The 22022-nt window shown below is 32.1% G+C and overlaps 1 protein-coding gene across 1 annotated transcript in view; it reads left to right on the forward strand.

Annotated features, from left to right (window-relative positions):
• LOC133321796 (ionotropic receptor 75a) overlaps nucleotides 1-22022 on the forward strand; it is an 87732-nt gene that overhangs the window by 27985 nt on the left and 37725 nt on the right. Inside the window, exon 3 of the mRNA XM_061530870.1 lies at nucleotides 9196-9482. Within this exon, the coding sequence (XP_061386854.1) occupies nucleotides 9196-9482 (287 nt within the window). The remainder of the gene's footprint in view (nucleotides 1-9195; nucleotides 9483-22022) is intronic.

Here is a 22022-nt window from a genome sequence, read left to right on the forward strand (position 1 = left end):
GCTAAAACGAAAACAATCGAAATGCAATTACGGAATTGAAACCATTCCGATCGGAATCTGTGACACGCCTAATGTGTCCACTTTTTCTGGTAGCCCCCATATAACGGTACCTCATAATTTTCAGTATTTTGGGGGTTTTGATCGTACTTTTCCCCCGAATTGGCTGTAATTTAGTATTTTGATTTCTTATTAGGTACCAAATCTCTCCACAAAAAATTATAGATAGCCCCCATATAAGGGTACCCCCAATTTTTCGGTATTTTGGCGTTCTTGAGCGCATTTTTTATACCGAATGCGTTGGAATTTGGTATTTTGTAGTCGTATATGGTAACAAAACTCCCTACCAAAAATGTTTAATTCGCCCCCTTTTTGGAGTCGTCCCCTATAACCCCATTTTTATATTAAGGGGACCCCCCATTCTCGGGGTCAAAAATTTTTTTTCGATTTAATTCGAATCTACACTAATTCAAGAATGTCCCTACAAAATTTCAAGTGAAAATCTCAAGAACTCTTGAAGATATAGCCGATTTATTGTGTCAGCATCAAGTGACAGCTAAAGGGCTTCTCAAACTTTAAACGCGTTTTTCTCTTTTGCGAATGGCGGGCACGATAACTCAAAAATTAATAACCCAATCGATTCCAAATTTTTACACGTTTCTCTGTGAGTGTATAGCTATCGTATGAACTAGGATAATTTCGGATTCCGATATTCCAGTGAGGAGTTTCATGCCCGCCATCAAGAATAAGGACTTTTCTTTAATTACAAAAAACAACAACAAAAATTTTTTGTAAATTATTTTTCTTCTCTTTTAAATCTTTAAATATATATGTGCAAAGTTACAAACCTTAACAAGCATTGGTATTGATTTATCAGTCCATTGAAAATCTTGAAAAATTAAAATCGAGAATGGAAATGAAACAAATTTGGTCCAAAGACACATGGGGTCTAGGACCAATAATTGGACCATAATCGGTTTGTACAAATGTCGGTATAGGTACACTTTTTGGTATGTTCCCAATATTTTTATTTCAAGTACCTGTCAGTATATATAGCATTTCCAGATTAAATGAAACCTTTTACAAATTAAATGAACCCTTTTCCAAATTAAATGAAACCTTTTCCAAATTAAATGAAACCTTTTCCAATTGAAATGAAACCTTTTACAAATAGAATGAAACCTTTTCCAATTGAAATGAAACCTTTTACAAAGAATGAAACTTTTTCCAAATTAAATGAAACCTTTATTCTTATCTAAGGAAATATAATATTTGCAGTAATTTTAAACCAATATTTGAAAATTAAATCAAAGAATATTAACAAATATAGTTGTATGGCTATGTAATTAACATAAATATTCTTTAATTCGGTGTGATTTCATTTAATATCTTTACTACATAAAACTAAATAAATAGTAATACAAACTGGGGTATTTCTTGACATTTTAATAAATAAATATTTAAGAACAAGAATTGAATACCCGGTCCTAAATGCGAAATACATATTTGACTTAATAAATTGTTGATGATAAGGTAACTGCTTATCTTAATGAAGGGGTTCCCGACTTGCAGCTTGTGGGATTTTCAAAACCATGTCCATAACGTAGTTAGAACAATCTTGCCGAGTAAGCTTTTGAATACTTCGCTCGATTACATCAACAATGTTATGTTCCATTGAAACGTCACACAGCTCAGCTCTTGGACATAATTTTATTTTTGAAAATGCATTTTCGATTGGATTTAGCATTGGAGAATAAGGCGGTAAGAATTTAAGGTTGCATCTTTTGGACTCGATCAAATTTTTTATGTCATGTCGTTATTTTACAACTCTGGATTGATTTTCTCAAAAAAAATTTCTATAAATAATTTAAATCTATCTGCATTAACACTGGAATTAGAAACGATTGTGTGATGTACAACTCCCGCGTTGTTTATTGCTGCAATTATAGTGACATTACGACCTCTGACCGTAGGCAACACAATGTGTGCTCTTGTTCCTTGTCTTGAACGGGCTTGGGTTCTTCGTATGTGAAGATTAAATCCACACTCATCAATGAATATTAATTTTTCTCCTTGTTGGGGTATCCATTTTGTAAAGTCTTGAGCATATTTCATTCGTTCTATTTCAATAGAGGCCATCTTAAACGTAATTTTTAATTTCCGTAATCCATATTCTATGCAGCTTGTGGAAATATTTATTTCATTTTCTCTCAACAGTTTAGTTTTTATGGCTTTGAGGGTAATTCCAATTGACTTTCTATATAGAACTCGATCAGACTTAAAACTTGTGGTGTCAACAACTTAGTTCTATTTCCTCCACGCTTATTTTCCTTCAATGTTCCAAAATTTTGTTTGTAATTACTTCACATTGTCGAGAGTTTACTCTTTTGGATGTTCACATTATCGAGAGTTCACTGTATTTAAAAATAGCAACGTTTAAAATAAATGAGAAATTTATTTTAGCTCGGGAAGCTCTGATAATTGGGAACCTGAGGAAGAATCAATATCCTCGCCAAGTATTGCAAGTGGAAATGCTCCAGAACCTACCGAAGCTACATCTACAAGACCCCGAAACAAATTGGGTCAGTATAACAAAAGACATGAAATTGTTACAGTATTTTTCGGTTAATTGCACATCAAAATTTGCCCAAATTTTTGTTCAATTAACCGAGGAACCAATTATCCGAACCCGCTTACTATGAAATGAAATATTTTTGACCCATCATGTGGTTCAATTAAGCGTGGAAACCAATTAGAGTTTAGAGAGTTTACTCTTTGGATGTTCACATTATCGAGAGTTCACTGTATTTAAAAATAGCAACGTTTAAAATAAATGAGAAATTTATTTTAGCTCGGGAAGCTCTGATAGTTGGGAACCTGAGGAAGAATCAATATCCTCGCCAAGTATTGCAAGTGGAAATGCTCCAGAACCTACCGAAGCTACATCTACAAGACCCCGAAACAAATTGGGTCAGTATAACAAAAGACATGAAATTGTTACAGTATTTTTCGGTTAATTGCACATCAAAATTTGCCCAAATTTTTGTTCAATTAACCGAGGAACCAATTATCCGAACCCGCTTACTATGAAATGAAATATTTTTGACCCATCATGTGGTTCAATTAAGCGTGGAAACCAATTAACCGTAGGGTCAATTAACCGAAAAATACTGTATTATTTAAATTTTATGAAGAGGGGAGAACCATTTCCGAGGCTGCAAATTTAACCTGCATAAATATAAATTCCGAAAAAACATTTATAAGAAGATACAAACAAAATTTTGGAACATTGAAGGAAAAGAAGCGTGGAGGAAATAGAACTAAGTTGTTGACACCACAAGTTTTAAGTCTGATCGAGTTCTATATAGAAAGTCAACCTGGAATTACCCTCAAAACTAAACTGCTGAGAGAAAATGAAATAAATATTTCCACAAGCTGCATAGAATATGGATTACGGAAATTAAAAATTACGTTTAAGATGGCCTCTATTGAAATAGAACGAATGAATGACTCCAGAACATTAGGCTTGAGACAAAAATATGCTCAAGACTTTACAAAATGGATACCCCAACAAGGAGAAAAATTAATATTCATTGATGAGTGTGGATTTAATCTTCACATACGAAGAACCCAAGCCCGTTCAAGACAAGGAACAAGAGCACACATTGTGTTGCCTATGGTCAGAGGTCGTAATGTCACTATAATTGCAGCAATAAACAACGCGGGAGTTGTACATCACACAATCGTTTCTAATTCCAGTGTCAATGCAGATAGATTTAAATTATTTATAGAAATTTTTTTTTTCAGAAAATCAATTCAGAGTTGTAAAATAACGCTCAAATACACAAGCGACATGACATAAAAAATTTGATCGAGTCCAAAAGATGCAACATTAAATTCTTACCGCCTTATTCTCCAATGCTGAATCCAATCGAAAATGCATTTTCAAAAATAAAATTATGTCCAAGAGCTGAGCTGTGCGACGTTTCAATGGAACATAACATTGTTGATGTAATCGAGCGAAGTATTCAAAAGCTTACTCGGCAAGATTGTTCTAACTACGTTATGGACATGGTTTTGAAAATCCCACAAGCTGCAAGTCGGGAACCCCTTCATTAAGATAAGCAGTTACCTTATCATCAACAATTTATTAAGTCAAATATGTATTTCGCATTTAGGACCGGGTATTCAATTCTTGTTCTTAAATATTTATTTATTAAAATGTCAAGAAATACCCCAGTTTGTATTACTATTTATTTAGTTTTATGTAGTAAAGATATTAAATGAAATCACACCGAATTAAAGAATATTTATGTTAATTACATACCCATACAACTATATATGTTAATATTCTTTGATTTAATTTTCAAATATTGGTTTAAAATTACTGCAAATATTATATTTCCTTAGATAAGAATAAAGGTTTCATTTACTTTGGAAAAAGTTTCATTCTATTTGTAAAAGGTTTCATTTCAATTGGAAAAGGTTTCATTCTATTTGTAAAAGGTTTCATTTCAATTGGAAAAGGTTTCATTTAATTTGGAAAAGGTTTCATTTGATTTGGAAAAGGGTTCATTTAATTTGGAGAAGGTTTCATTTAATTTGGAAAAGGGTTCATTTAATTTGTAAAAGGTTTCATTTAATCTGGAAATGCTATATATGGTGGAGGGTATCCAAAGTTCGGCCTGGCCGAACTTAACGCTTTTACACTTATTTCTATCTAAAATATATTCATACATTGAACTAGTGCGTTTAACGCAATCATTAAATAGTAATAATCACATGAATTATTTATATTTCAAAAACTAAATTTTTTATAACAATATTTTTTTAGTTTCTTGCAATCTCCAAGAATATTTTTTCTATTTTCTAATTTATTTTATTTATTTATAATTCCTAATTTCGATGATATGGAAGGAAGTTGCATGTGTTTCCACGAAACAGTTATTTTCCACTAGTAAACGTCAACACACAATTTCTTTCAGTGCTTCTTTTGATTGTCTCACACATACATTCACACTTTGACATTCTCTCACCGTGTGCATCACTGGAGTAGAGCTTTACAACGATCGTTGAGTAGTGTGTGGAAAGCTCTCTGTTGAGAGTAAAAAAGCAGCGCACTCAACAACCCAGTGGGAAAAAGTAATCGATGGTAAACGAACGGGTAATGTACAGCCACTACGATTTATTGATCACAGTATGCATTATCCGTAACACGCTGCATGTCCTAGGAAAATAATACATTCCTGTATAATACTATCCATATAATGCATAATGTAATCGATAAGTGATAATATATTATTTTATAGGTCCTTACTAATATATTAAATAATTTATTCTCGAGATTTTATAAAATAATTTGTTGGTTTTAAATGAAAAACAATTGTTTTTATTCAAATATTTTAGAATTACAAATATAACGACATTACATTTAGATTTAAAAAAAATAATAATAAGAATATTTTTATGATTTTATCACTTACACTTTTTAAGATCATATTCCTAATTTATGGGAATGCTGCCAAAGAACGGTATCCAGTTTTATTGCAATTATGTTAAAGATCAACTCCACAATTTGTTTTTATTGTAATCTTTATTCACTTTATTTGCACAACGTTTCTTTTTTTATTATTTTTTGTTAATAATTTTCTACCGACTTTTGAAAACTACGTCCTTATTGGTGCATGACACATACAAAACTGACAAATTTATACTCCAACATGAGGGAGTGGGCAGATAACGGGAATTCAAAAATAAAAATCAAGTAATGAGAGAAACATTTCATTACCTTATCGTATCCTTTGAGAAAGGAGTAGGTAATTAGTATGAAGTTTTCTGTCAATTGAAATTACCCTCCCGTTAACTTTTGGATATATTGTATAATGTATCTCCTATAATGCCTTTAATAATTTAACTTTTTGTTCAATTACATTCTTTTCTCGATTCTTATGGATACACTATAAAATGTGATGATTATAATGTATTACTAAATCGATTCTCAATGTTCTCACTTTTCCCACTGGGATAAAGGTCTGTGTTGTGAAGTGAAAGTGATAACTAACGCGATATAGTTAAAAAAGTGATTGTGCCAACAGTTAGTGTGCCAAAAATAAGAAAAATATTATATAGGCTATTGACAGTCCTTGTAATCAAAGACTTTGTTTCAAATTTTTGGACGAGGCATTTTGCCTAGGTCGGTTAAAGATATTCAAAAAATTTTAACGCCACAATTGTGCTCTGCGAGCAGAACCCAGCACAACTTTTATTTTTTTCGAATTTCGAAAATTGCAATTCTGGCATATGTTCGAAAGTTGTATTTCTTTAGAAAATGGTAAGAAATATTGAAAAATTTTGTTTTTGCAAAGTAGTCAGGCTGAATCCCAGTTTGTTGTTTTTATAAAAAAAACAACTATTTATTAGTGGGAAATGTATGGCATTGTTGCCGATCTAGCGCGCAGAAAATAAAACAATGAAGTTGACGGAAACTTTAAAACATTATTGCAGTTTTAAAGTAGAGTGTTGAGTGTACTTAAGTCCGTATAAAATAATCCGGAATAACGGTACATTTAAAATAGAAATGTTTTCCAATGTTAAAAATGGTATTTTTTAGCTTTAAAATTGCGATGGCCGTGTGGATTTTGTGAATATATTATTATAAAATTTTGTCCATTTTGATATATAGTATCGGTATTTAATTTAATGGTATAGTTATATAACCCATAATCTATTTTAATTTAGGTGTTTCGGGCTAAATATATGTAAGGTCCGTTTTTTTAAATACCTTCAATTAAAATAGGGGTTTAGTATGGAGTGCAGTCGAGTTCAGCGTTGATTTTTGTTTTATTTTTCTTGGGTGTCTGTCTAGAACATCATACTAATTTTTTTCCTGCGACTCTCGGATTTATGGCAATTTTTTGAAAAAATGCCAATTTGGTGTAGGAAGCTTTTTTAAGGTTTTGTTCAAATAAAATTAAAAATTTGTGAAGTTTTTTGATATAATTTATCAAATTTGACTTGGAATAGATCACTGCATTGCAAATAAGAAAAAAACAAGTCCAATATGTCCATCCTAAGGTTCCAGAGTACTGGATGTGCGTATGAAAATGAGGGTATTTAAGTAAGCTGCCCAAACGCTGATTGTAAACTCATGCACTGAATATACATTTATTCCAAATGTCTCTCTAAATAAAAATTGAAATTACAACGAAATCGGTTGTAAGAGTCTTCTAAAATACCGCAGGTAAAGAGTCCACTTTATGAACCCTGGAAAAATATCATTGGTGTAACATTCATATATACACTGTTTTATCTATATTTATGATTTTCGTGGAGGTGGAGTTTATGGACTTTTATTATACCTGTTATGGGGTTTCCAATGACTGACATGACTTCGGATGACTTTGTCATACGAATTTCGTTAGGGTCAGATACAGGTATCAGTTACCTATGAATGCAAAAATACATATTATTTATAGATTTTTCTACCTATGAATGAAAAATCCGCATTTAACAAATGTTCACTCATAGATTTTCCTCATTTAATAAGTGTCAAAGAACGGGATTATACAAGTTATAAACAAGTGAATAACAATTTATTTTAGTTCTTAAACAAGTGAAGTGGAAAATGTCAATTTTGTACAGAGAGCTCTTTGAAGGTTGGCTAAAATCTAAAAATGGTTCTGATGTAAAAGAATATATATTAAATAGACTTGGAGTTAATGCTACCGATTATGCAAACGCTAAAGGGATTTGTCGAACAGTTACCACGCTATGTACGCGAGTTAAAACGAAATGGATGGGCGCCAGAAGGAAGAAAAAACAAATGGAGCGTCAGTATGGAAATTGGCAGATATAATTAAATGTGCAGCTTTGCCCATAGGAATGTTGTCTGAAGAAGCCATGGAATCCAGAAATAAAGACTTTCGGAACTACAGGGAACTGTACACCAGAAAAATTAGTCGTGAGGAAACAATGAGGGATCGTTTCAATAGGTTGCTATTTTCTTCTGATCCAAAAATATCAAGTTTGTCTCGTAGTACATCTCTTAACCATCGATATAGTGAGTCACTATCTGAAGAAGTCCTTAAACTACTGGAGGATCCAATGCTACCAACTAATTCCGATCAAAACTCGGATTCTGAGTGTCATTTGTATTTAATAAGTAACGCCTAAATTTTGTAAAATATATATAGTTCAATATTTTAGATATGTAATATTAACAATAATAAAGATATATATAATAACAATAGTGTTTGCCCTTAACCCACTTTTTACCTCCCAAATGTTTCGGAATTTTTAAAAGAAGCTCCCATTTTAGGAGTACTATTAGTTATAACGAAAAATGTTGCTTATAAAATGTTTCAAATGCTTCAAAATAGTAATTTTCACCTAAAAATTTAAGTTTTTTCTAAGAAAACCCGGCGCTTAATGGGTTAATAAAAAAAATTGCCAAATTTTTTTCATAAAATAATTAAAATTGTCTATCTAAATCTATTCTTATCCAAAATATCGTTAAACATACAGTAAGACATCTACTTTTATTTTCTGCGCGCTAGATCTGCATTTTCCCCACTGTGGGATCCTCAGCAGTTCCCTTAGTTTTTTGTTGGGATATTCTGCCTTACCCCTCGGCAAACAACACTAAAAGTTATGGTAGGTACTCCTCCATTCAATTTAAGGGGGAAGAGGGCATTTCATAGTTTCCAATGGCTGCCTGTTAGTGTTAATTGTTTAAAAAATTTAAAATATTTATTAAGCGAATTATAATACAAGGGTATAAGATTGTCAAAAAGTGTTAAACCTATTATATAATATATGTAATTATAAATAGTTTTTTTCAAATCCGATGTAGCAACAAATATTGCATTCAAAGGGAAAAACCTCCTTGAATATTAAAGGTGGTTTACATTTAACCGGATTTGATTAACCCAGTGGGTTTAAATTTTCAATTCCTTTGAATATATGCCAAATAAATCCTCATAAAGTAGGTTAACCCGGTAAAAAGTTCTAATGTAAATGCCGTATTACAAATAAAAGGATAAAGATAAATTAAACCAATGTATTGTTATAATAAAAACACTTTTCGAAATTTCATAGCTGGATTCTTTACATTCGTACCCCTAGGTCTTTTATTTGTAATTAAGTACATGTAGTTTGGTTTAGGTACATGTTCTAACGTGTATTATACATTTCTTCTAGTACAACAAAAGCCAAGGAATAAGGCAGCTTCTTGAAAAGAAGGTACTACCCTATAGAGACCCGAAAGATTTGCCAGTATACACCAATTTGGAAGAAGCTCTACCGTATATCAAGAAAGGAGGGTATGCTTTTCATTGTGAAGTCGTTGATGCGTATCCCGAAATTGCAAAACAGTTTGATGTTGCAGAAATATGTGATTTGCGAGTAGTGTATGGCCTTTTAGTATCCGAACTATTGAATTTTGTCATCCACAAAAACAGTCCATATACCGAACTTTTTCGCATCGCGTAAGTATTAAAAATCATTCATGAATTATTTATTACTAAACACAAATAAAAATCGTTATGTGACAAGAGACCTTTAAGTGGGAAACACATACGAGGGTTCAGACCTATACTTTTAAGTTGGCTTTGTATGAAATGTGAATTTATAAAGCAATATCAAAGTTAAACTTGATTTTAGACCCCATTTTCCTTTATTATTTTACATTAAATAAAGCCAAATTAACATGCCAATTCGAGTCATGAGTGGAAACATCACACCGATTATTGTTCTAAACAGTGGTTCTAGACCCCATGTTTCTTTGAACCAAATTGGTTTCAAAAAATTTGTTTTCATCCAAACTTTGCCCATCTTATTATTTCTTCCAAAATTAGTTCAAGTTCGAACATGGGGAATATCGGTCCACTCCTTCTGGTACCTCCCTCACAGGGGCTAGGCCTAAATGCGGGTTACAGTTCATATATATGAATATATATACAGTAGAACTTCGATAATTCATAATTCAAGGCACCAAACAAGTGAAAAATCGTTAAGTTCGGCCGGGCCGAACTTTGGATGCCCTCCACCATAGTTATACTGACAGATACATGTAATGAAAATATAGGGAACATACCAAAAAGTGGGTATATACCGATAATTCTACAAACCGATTTATGTAAACCATTATGTACACCAAATACAAACTTCATCAATTTTTAATGGGGATTTTTCCTAAAATCTGCAAGATACAAAAAAGATCCATGTTTGAGGTTTCTTTTATCACAATACTTTAAAAGGCGGAATGCTTGCAACAGATGGCTAAATAGTCTTTGTAGGGTAAAAATTGACTATTCCCCGTAACGACTACCCAACCGCAAAACACGGAACAAATCATATAACTATTTTAATATAAAAAAGTGGGTTATATGGGGACTACCCCTAAAAAGGGGTGAATATTAATAATTTTTGGTGGGGAGATTTGTTACCATATACCACTACAAAATACCAAATTTTAGCGAATTCGGTTAAAAACGCGCTCAAGAACCTCAAAATATCGAAAATTTGAGGTACCCTTATATGGGGACTACCCGAAAAAAATTGACCTATATTTATAATTTTCTGTGGAGAGATTTGCTATCCAATAATAACTGAAATTACTAAATTACAGCCAAATCGGTGAAAAAATCCGGTCAAAATCCCCCAAAAACTGGAAATTGGGAGGTACCCTTATATGGGGGCTACCAGAAAAAGTGGACCTATATTTATAATGTTTAGTGGGGAAATTTGGTACCCAATAAGAACCCAATGTACCAAATTTCAGCGAATTCGGTTGAAAACCGCGCTCAAGAATAAACTGGGGGTACCTTTATAGGGGAGCTATGCCTAAACGTGGACCGATATAGCACATCTTCGAACTTGACCTGCCTGCAGACAAAAGACGACTCTATGCAAAATTTTGGGGCTCTATCTCAATTCGTTTAGACGCTAGAGTGATTACAACAGAAAGACGGACATGCTTAAATCGTCTTAGAATTTTACGCTGATCGAGAATATATATATGTACTTTATAGGGTCGGAAATGATTATTTCGATGCGTTACAAACGAAAAACAAAACTAATATACCCTCCGAGGTGTTTTAATTTATTGAAATATTAATATAAACATTCAGAAAAAAACAAAATCTTCAATTCATATAGCTTAAAAAAGTACACTTGATTTAAAAACTAAAGTAAATGAAATTAAACATGAAAAAAGTCTGATATAAGGTTGTTTAAGGCTATTTTCTCGTATTTTATCTACTGAGTTTTCTATATTATAGCCTAGACAGACGACAGCCTTAATTTGAATTAACAGCCTTAATTCAAATTAACTTGTACATTATCCTCATTTTTATGAGTTGTTAATGCACAAAATCGAACTGAATTTATACTGAATTAGGCAATTTCAATATGGCAATGCTGTCGAAAATTAATTGTTTCTTGTCAAAATTATTTATATTTATGAAAATAAAAATAAGAAATGAAGTCAAATTTCAACATTTTTTAAATTGGGAGCTGTTTTGCTAAGATCATAGTAGCTATTCCTCTTTTATGTCATGTATCTGTTTCCTAAAGATGTAATCCCGAAAATATCGAAACAAATGTAAAAAATTTTCATCCTACACACAGGCAAACAATTGTTTTGAAGCAAAAAAACTGTTTCGTAAATGCAGAAACTCTCGTCTGTCAGGGGTAAATATTAATTCAAATTAAGAAATTTTTAATGCAAATTAAGGCTGTCGTCTGTCTATGGTATTAGACTCTCGGCATTGTCTACCATAAAACTAAAGCCTTTTCTACATCGGGTTACTCTGGTAATTTTTGCTTTGCTACTAGGAGAAGATTGAAAAATGAAATATCTCTTTTTTAATACAGTATTTTTCGATTTATTGACCCTACGGTTAATTTGTTTCCCCGCTTAATTGAACCACATGGGGCGACAAAATATTGCATAGGGATAAGTAAATCGACTTTCGACTAATCGATTAATCGACTTTTTGTATTAAAAAGTCTAAAAGTCGAAGTCGACTTTTGATCGATGAGAAAATCGTAAAGTCGACTTTTCAAGATCGACCTTCGATTTTCTTCATAAATACTTGGTTTTTATCACAAAGCTCGAATTGCCCAAACATTTCACTTTCCGAACATTACATTAACTGTTCACAATAATTCATATGAAAAATTAAATTTTTGGTCGATTTTGCAGAAGTCAGTAAAAGTCGAAAATCGATTTTGAACAGTTTTGACAAAATCGAAAGATCGAAAAGTCGACTTTTTAGTCAAAGGCAAAAATCGAAAAGTCTAAAAATCGACTTTTTGGTCACATGCAAAAATTTAAAAGTCGACTTTTGCGCTCGACTACGTATCCCTAATATTGCATATGAAAACACATGTAAATTTCCTCGGATAATTAATCCCTGTTAATTGTTTTTCCTGTTTAATTGGTTCAAAATTCATGTCATAAATAATAAATTTCATCTTATTTTTCACCGGTTAATTGCATTATTATTGCAAAATAATCTGGCACTTTTATTGACCGATGGTTCCTTTTGAGAATATGCATAAAATCACTTTCTGAGTCGATTTATGCATGTTCGCCCGTCTGTAGATGTTAATTTGTAAACAAAGTACAGGTCACATTTATAATCCGATTTAGATGAATTTATTTGTCCCAAAGACGATCCCTATTGAAATTCTAATTCTAAATTTAGCATAGGTTGTAGAATGGCATATGTATGGATTGATGTTAGTCGGTTCACATAAATATAGATCAAGATCACTTATTAAAGTTCATTCAATTTCATGTCAATGTTCCTTCGAAGAGCGGATACATGTAGAACACACCAAAGTGGTGAAGGGTATCATATAGTCGACCCAGTCCGACTTTACTACTTTCCTTACTGGTTTTAGATACATATTTGACATCATTAATGAATAACACTAGGCTACATCTCTACTAATTGAAAAATATGTTTATTGGTAAGGAAAAACCGCGAGAGAGCGTAAGTGTGATTTCTGTAATTGAACAAACAGTTCAATTAAACGGGTATCTGATAATTGGTTCCTCGGTTAATTGAACAAAAAATTTTTGATGTGCAATTAACCGAAAAATACTGTACTGAAGTAAGCGTTGATGGCGCTTACTTGACTGCGCTAAGTGATTGTGTAATTTCGCAAGAATTGTTAATGCCATGTACAGACGAGCGTTGTTCGCTCTCTCATTCGTCGTTCGACCCTCAATTATGAAGTAATTACTTAGTTCCCCATACAAATTTTTCTGAATCACTCTCCAAACAACAAAGAAATTCGTCCCATCCCTAACAATTGAGAGCATTTATCGAAAATAAATTAATTTTGACAGCTGGAAAATATTTATAAAATTTTCAAACTTTTTCAGTAAAATTGAAAATGATGAATGAAAAGTAACAAATTGTCTAGTTTTTATATATGCAGCAGGATGTAAATTTTGTTATCTTCGTAATGCAATATGCATTTTTCCCCTTTGGTTCTAATTAGCGTGCAAAACAAGAAACAAATGTGGGGAAACCCAAACAAAAATTCTTCAATTTTTTATTTACATATACATACATATGTGACATTTGAATTCAGAAAATATAAAAATGTATGAAAACAACAATATTTTCAGAAAAAATGAAAAACATGAATTAAAAGTAAATAGATATGGGTTCATGCTATAGTCTGCAGAAAGCGAATTATTTTTTCTATTTAGATCCATATGTGATTCAAGCAAATATGTTACAATTTTGGTGTAAAACAAGAAACAAAAAGTTTAAAATAAAAAACTCTGATGACATGAATTAAGAATAGTGTTGTATGAACGGGATAATTCATGTACATAATTCTGAGAGCGAACTGCTTTGTTCGAATGCCCGTCAGAACAGAGTCTTTGAACCAATCCCAAACACGGAACAAATCATAAAACTATAAAAAAATGGGGTTATATGGGAACGACCCCAAAAAGGGGGCGAAAATTAAATAATATTTGTTACCATATACGACTACAATATACCAACATATAGCGACTTTTGTTGAAAAACGCGCTCAAGAACCCCAAAATGCCGAAAATTGGGGGAGAGATTTGGTACCTATTAAGAACTCAACATACTAAATTACAGCCAATTCGGTGGAACAATGGGATCAAAACCCTTAAAATACTGAAAATTAGGAGGTACCGTTATATGGGGGATACCAGAAAAAGTGGACCTATATTTATAATTTTTTGTGAAGACATTTAGTTCCAATAAGAACCCAATATAAAAAATTTCAGGGTATTCGGTTGAAAAACACGTTCAAGAACCCCAAAATACCGAAAATTGGGGGGTACTGTTATATGGGAGCTATGCCTAAATGTCGACCCATATATCGCATCTTCGAACTTGACCTGTCTGCAGACAAAAGACAAAACTATGCAAAATTTCAGCACCCTATCTGAATTCCTTCAGAAGATAGCGTGATTACTACAGACGGATGGACGGACATTGCTAGATCGTCTTAGAATTTTACCCTGATCAAGAAAGTATATACTACATAGGGTCGGAAATGAATATTTCGATGAGTTACAAACGGAATGACAAAATTAATATACCCTCCACACTATGGTGGAGGTTAAAAATATTTACCTTGAATCTCGATTGCGATTATAAAATTTGTATCTTCTCTGAAATATGGCTTAAACCTGAGATTGGTGGTACTGACTTTTTTTACAGATCAATATCAAATTTATAGACACGACGGACTTAATAATAAAAATAATCTCGCACTTTTATAGACCCATGGTTCCTTTTGAGAATATGCATAAAATCACTTTCAGAGTCGATTTATGCATGTTCGCCCGTCTGTAGATGTTAATTTGTAAACGAAGTACAGGTCGCATTTATAATCCGATTTAGATGAATTTATTTGTCCCAAAGACGATCCCTATTGAAATTCTAATTCTAAATTTAGCATAGGTTGTAGAATGGCATATGTATGGATTGATGTTAGTCGGTTCACATAAATATAGATCAAGATCACTTATTAAAGTTCATTCAATTTCATGTCAATGTTCCTTCGAAGAGCGGATACATGTAGAACACACCAAAGTGGTGAAGGGTATCATATAGTCGACCCAGTCCGACTTTACTACTTTTCTTACTGGTTTTAGATACATATTTGACATCATTAATGAATAACACTAGGCTACATCTCTACTAATTGAAAAATATGTTTATTGGTAAGGAAAAACCGCGAGAGAGCGTAAGTGTGATTTCTGTAATTGAACAAACAGTTCAATTAAACGGGTATCTGATAATTGGTTCCTCGGTTAATTGAAAAATTGTGCAATTTTTGATGTGCAATTAACCGAAAAATACTGTATTGAAGTAAGCGTTGATGAAGCTATTTCAAATTGTTTAGTCACGTCAATTTTTTTGCTCCATTATCAACTGCTTAAATAATGTTTTGTTTTTGCGACAAAGACAAAGTTTTGTTCGTACGTTTGCTTGTCATTCTATGTTTCGCTCTAATTCTTGTCACACCACCACTGAGTCAGCGAACAAACTGACAATGAAACACACACACAACATCATAAAGAAAAACTAACGGTAAAAGCCGTTGACTGCGCTAAGTGATTGTGTAATTTCGCAAGAATTGGTAATGCCATGTACAGACGAGCGTTGTTCGCTCTCTCATTCGTCGTTCGACCCTTAATTATGAAGTAATTACTTAGTTCCCCATACAAATTTTTCTGAGCGAACACCGATTTTTGTACGTAGTTCAATTCGAATCACTCTCCAAACAAAAAGGAATCCGTCCCATCCCTAACAATTGAGAGCATTTATCGAAAATAAATTAATATTGACAGCTGGAAAATATTTATAAAATGTTCAAACTTTTTCAGTAAAATTGAAAATCATGAATGAAAAGTAACAAATTGTCTAGTTTTTATATATGCAGCAGGATTTAAATTTTGTTATCTTCGTAATGCAATATGCATTTTTTCCCCTTTGGTTCTAATTAGCGTGCAAAACAAGAAACAAATGTGGGGAAACCCAAACAAAAATTCTTCAATTTTTTATTTACATATACATATGTGACATTTGAATTCAGAAAATATAAAAATGTATGAAAACAACAATATTTTCAGAAAAAATGGAAAACGTGAATTAAAAGTAAATAGATATGGGTTCATGCTATAGTCAGCAGAAAGCGAATTATTTTTTCTATTTAGATCCATATGTGATTCAAGCAAATATGTTACAATTTTGGTGTAAAACAAGAAACAAAAAGTTTAAAATAAAAAACTCTGATGACATGAATTAAGAATAGTGTTGTATGAACGGGATAATTCATATACATAATTCTGAGAGCAAACTGCGTTGTTCGAATGCCCGTCAGAACAGAGTCTTTGAACCAATCCCAAACACGGAACAAATCATAAAACTATAAAAAAAATGGGGTTATATGGGAACGACCCCAAAAAGGGGGCGAAAATACCAATATACCAATATATAGCGAATTTTGTTGAAGAACGCGCTCAAGAACCCCAAAATGCCAATTCGGTGGAAAAATGGGATCAAAACCCTTAAAATACTGAAAATTAGGATGTACCGTTATATGGGGGATACCAGAAAAAGTGGTCCTATATTTATATTTTTTTTGTGAAGACATTTAGTTCCAATAAGAACCCAATTTACCAAATTTCAGGGTATTCGGTTGAAAAACACGTTCAAGAACCCCAAAATATAGAAAATTGGGGGGTACTGTTATATGGGAGCTATGCCTAAATGTCGACCCATATATCGCATCTTCGAACTTGACCTGTCTGCAGACAAAAGACAAAACTGTGCAAAATTTCAGCACCCTATCTGAATTCCTTCAGAAGATAGCGTGATTACTACAGACGGAAGGACGGACATTGCTAGATCGTCATAGAATTTTACCCTGATCAAGAAAGTATATACTATATAGGGTCGAAATGAATATTTCGATGAGTTACAAACGGAATGACAAAATTAATATACCCTCCACACTATGGTGGAGGTTAAAAATATTTACCTTGAATCTCGATTGCGATTATAAAATTTGTATCTTCTCTGAAATATGGCTTAAACCTGAGAGTGGTGGTACTGACTTTTTTACAGATCAATATCAAATTTATAGACACGACGGACTTAATAAAATCGGTGGAGTTATGATTTCAATCAACAATAATTTAGATACTGAATTTATTTGCATTCGATTAAATTATTTAGTTTCAGTTTTTATCTTAACCTCTGCATGTATGACCCCTAACACTGAAACCTACGTTTACCTTAGACAAATTTAACATGGGTTTAAGGTGACAATAACATTGATTGTGTACCTATGTTCTGGAAACAATATTTGATCCCTGTTTTATTTTTTTCAAATGTGCTGTCACTTATTTCATCCATATGCAATTCCTTATGTGTGTCAAAATTAGCAGCGTACACAAAACCTTTTTTTTTGTGTTCAAATCGGCATATGTACATATGACATAACCTATAAACTAAAAAAACACTTTTATTTTTTCTTAAATCAACATCATTTTTTTATTACACACCTACAAACGAAATAATAATTTGTAATTGTTGCCTTTTCATCCTTTTCTTTGACTTGTTCCGTATGTTTCACATGACGAGTTCGATTTCCATAATAAAGTGACAGCACATATGTAAAATACATATCGTGTAAAAACACCATTAGTATCATTTTAGATAGCAAATTTACATATTGGATCATGTGTTAATATAGCTAAGACGTCCATAGATTCATTAGCCTCGTTCTTTGGAGCCCATTTATAAAAATTTTTCTAATGAAATAGGATTGTTTCAAACCCAGTTCCTTTTGTATGATCTTAGGGGATTACATTGGAATCCATCGTATGTTAACCGTATACATCTGCTTCACTCTAACTTTTTAACAGGTTAAATAGGAACACTTAATAAGACATAATTACGAACTAGATAATCCACTTCGCGCTTTATTTGAAGACAGGCATAAATCAAAACACCTAATTTTCGAGTTACTGATGCACGACTGTTCGCTATAATGTTGTGTAAAATATTCATGTGAATATCTGAATGAATTTTTTGCAAAATCGGGTTTTTTCGTTAAGTCTGTCTTGCAGCAAATGAGCGATATAATCGAGTATATAAAATGTATATATTTTGTTTTTGCAAAATAGTCAGGCTGAATCCAAGTTTGTTGTTTTTATAAAAAACAACTATTTATTAGTGGGGAATGTATGGCATTGTCCGCCGAGGGGTAAGGCAGGGAAGACTATAGTTTCGGATCTCGATCCTCATCAGTTCCCTTAGTTTTTTGTTGGGATATTTTTTTTTACAAAGGATAGATAGATTTTATTTCCAGAATTCATTTGTTTACATATGTTTCTTAAATCTAATACATAACATTATAAATTTCTCCTTACAGCTTAAACTTTTTCAATAAAGGAAGATCAGCCCATATTTCATTTAACATTAATTTTGACTTCGTCAATCTTTTTAAATAAGTAAACAAGAAAAGTAATAAAACTTGTTTTTATTAATATTATTACAATATTAACAACTTGCAAACTAAGAGATAACTAAACTAAATTCCTTACAAACTACTATTTACACTATATACAATAAATATTTACAAATACTGTTCAGTACAATACACTAAATCTTCTAGATTATAAGTACCATATCTTTTATTATAGTATATAATTTTACCATTTTCATTGAATAACATATTATGTTCATTAAGGTTTGTTAGGCACATTGGTGACAAATGACCATCATTTTGTATATATCTTATGAATAACTCTTCATCTATTATTCCCTTCTTAATTAAAGTGTTATCGTGCGTATTGCAGGCATTAATCATTTTTATAGCTAAGTCTGTCATGAATTTATCTACTATTTTAATTTTACTTTTATTATACAGTTGACTTTTCGATGGTGATATATAGCAACCATCTACTGTTCTTTTTTTTTTGTCTTCATGTTTAGACAATAAGAAAGCATTTTTCTTTAAAAAAATCCGTATCTTTTCCATCTGACGCGATGATATGTCGAACCAAATAAGAAATGCGTACGCACAATTAAATTTGAGTACTTAGCCCTCTTTTCGTGATAAAACTTGTGCGACTTTCTGGAAATCTGTCTTGCTTTTCCTTAAAATAGAGTCAATATGTTTTGAAAATGTATAGTTTAACTGTATTATTATTCCTAAATATTTAAGTTCTGATACGTTTTCTATATTTTATCCATTTATATTTACTGATGGTTTAAACTTTCTGCAGTTTTTATATAATTTTTTTCTTTTCCCCCTAATAATTATTGTTTTTCATTTATCTATATTGAGCTTTAATTTCCACGTTGTAAAATGGTTATGAAGTATATCGATGTATTCATTAATTTTTTGTGCAATTCTTGCCCTTGGGTGTGTGGCTGCAATGAGAATATCATCAGCAAATGATATTAATAATTGCCCGCATTCAGGCTGAGGAATATCTGCCAAAAACACAAATTATAAAGAACCGGACCAAAAACAGAGCCTTGTGGTATACCTGATTTTATCATATGTGAAGTAGAGTTAGCATTTTCAACTTGAACTGAAAATGATTTATCACTAAGTTAATTTTTAATCAATCTTTTCAATGCATTCCAAAAATTATAGATTTCGTCCATTTTTTGTATGATACCAGCCTGCCACACTGTATCAAAATCCTTTTTCGAAATCCAAACTCACTGCAATTATGGCTCTACGATTATTGAATCCATTGGAAATTTTATTGGAAAGTGCCAGGAGAGCATGTGTTGTTGACAGCCCTTTCCTGAATCCAAACTGGATATCTTTTATGATGTTTTCGTTTTCTATATGTTGATAAATATTTTCTAAAAGAAAGATTTCGAAAAGTTTGCCACATTTGAGAGCAGTGATATTGGCCAGTAGCTAATGGCGGGCGTGTGGTCTTTACCAGGTTTTAATACGGGTGTAATTTTTGCTATTTTCCATTTTTTTTTTTTTTTTTGAAAGTAATCAATATTTAACAATATTGCTACACGACCCCAATGCCTATTGTCTATTTTTTCAGAATAAAATTGGGAATTCCGTCTTCCCCACTACTTTTTTTGCTATTAAGGTTGTGTTGAGCTATGTCAATGTCTTCTGGTTTAATTAGTTTAAAATATCCTCTTGTATTATTGTTACCGTCAGCTAGGATGTTATCGTTGAAGTTATAGAGGGGAGTATGAGGTTCGGCCTCCGCTGTTGCGCCAGAAAAATTAATTTGAATTGTTGAATACACTTCGGCTATGTGTCTGCCATGTCTGCCTTTTCCCTATTATTGGAAACTTTAATATTCTGGTCAGTTTTTTGGTCAACTATTTTTCGGTCTACTGTACCACAAAAGTTCTTAATCTTTTTGTACATGTCTCAATTTGGCTAATTGTTCATTAGTTTGTTTGTATAATATTCATCTTCAAAGTTCCTTATATTTTCCTGAATTATTTTGTCAATTCTTTTAATTATTGATGTCAATGTGTTGTAATCATCAAGATTGGTGATCATAAACCTTCGTCTTTTTAAATTTTTCATTTGTCTAATCAGCTCTAGTATATCATTTGGCAGTCCCGCTACTATTCCGTATGTACGTTGGAATTTTCTCATGCTGTTTTCCATAGCATTAGTTATGATTTGAGTGAGAGTTTCAACTTCATCATCAATTTCTTGTGTAGAAGTATTTCTGTTTATTGGTAATTTATGTTTATGTTTTTGTTCGTTAATAATAATGTTAAATGTATATAAAACTTTTGTAGTCATACTTCCTACCACTTATTCGACGAACAAGTCTATTAGATATAACCCTGATTACAATCTACCCTGATTACATCTACTTGGATCTGTTGACATTATCCCTATATTTGTTGATGTTATAAATATATTTATGTAAGACTAGCGGGCCCGGCAAACGTTGTCTTGCATAGCAATATTGTTGTTGTATAATTCATATAACGATAGCCCAATATTAGGTTAGTTTTTTTCTACCCTTCACGATTTTAGATAGTGTTCTGAAATTTGCACATACATTGCTACTACTCCTAGGATATTTGGTTCTGAAAATGTTTAATATTAGTTCCCTATTTAGGGTAGCCTCCATATAACGGTACCTCGCAATATGATTTTTCAATAGAATTAGTTGTAATTGAGCAGAAAGTGTCCGTACCAATTATTATCAATATTGGCACATGTTTCGGGGTACCGCCCATATAATGGTAGCCGTATTTTGAAGATCTTGGGAACGGTTTTGAACAGAATTGCTTTTAATTTAATATAGGGGATACTTATTGAGCAGAAAGTCACTCTACTTAAAATTATCCATATTGGCCAAAGTATCCGGGTAACACCTTAATATTCGGTATTTGGCTGTAATTTTATATTTTGGATGATCATTGAGTAGAAAATGTTCCTAGCAAAATTTGTCCAAGCTTCCGAAAAGCTTTCATATAATAACACTACACATTATACGAACCTTTAGAGATTTGGAAACTTTTTTCAACCTAATCAGCTGTAATTGGTTGTTTTATTTTTCAGCATGAATCGTTCTAAAAATGTCAATATTGGTCCAATGTTCTGTATTTTGGGCGTTTGGTCAGGTGTTTCAACATAATTGGCTTTAACTTTATATTTTAGAGTACAGTGAGTACAAAATCTCCTTACAAAGAATTATCATTATTGGTCGAAGATTCTGGGTATACCACATTTATCATGTGGTGTCAAATCTTCCTACCTAAAATTAATGTATCTCTACTCCCATTGTAGTAGCTAAAATATCTTATTCCGGAATATTTGGGGGTAGGACACATTTTTACAAACAATTATCTTTTTAAGTCCTTGTTTTCATATAGCTACATACAGGTCTTGTCCCATTTTCGGTGTTATTAAAACATTGGCCGAATTTTCCCATAGAGTTGGCTATAATTAGGTATAACGGATTCCTGTGAATAAAGAACATC

The sequence above is a fragment of the Musca vetustissima genome, unplaced genomic scaffold (assembly GCF_032173495.1).
Source record: "Musca vetustissima isolate MV318-11 ecotype Yass unplaced genomic scaffold, APGP_CSIRO_Mvet_v1 utg11485, whole genome shotgun sequence".
NCBI classification, from domain to species: domain Eukaryota; kingdom Metazoa; phylum Arthropoda; class Insecta; order Diptera; family Muscidae; genus Musca; species Musca vetustissima.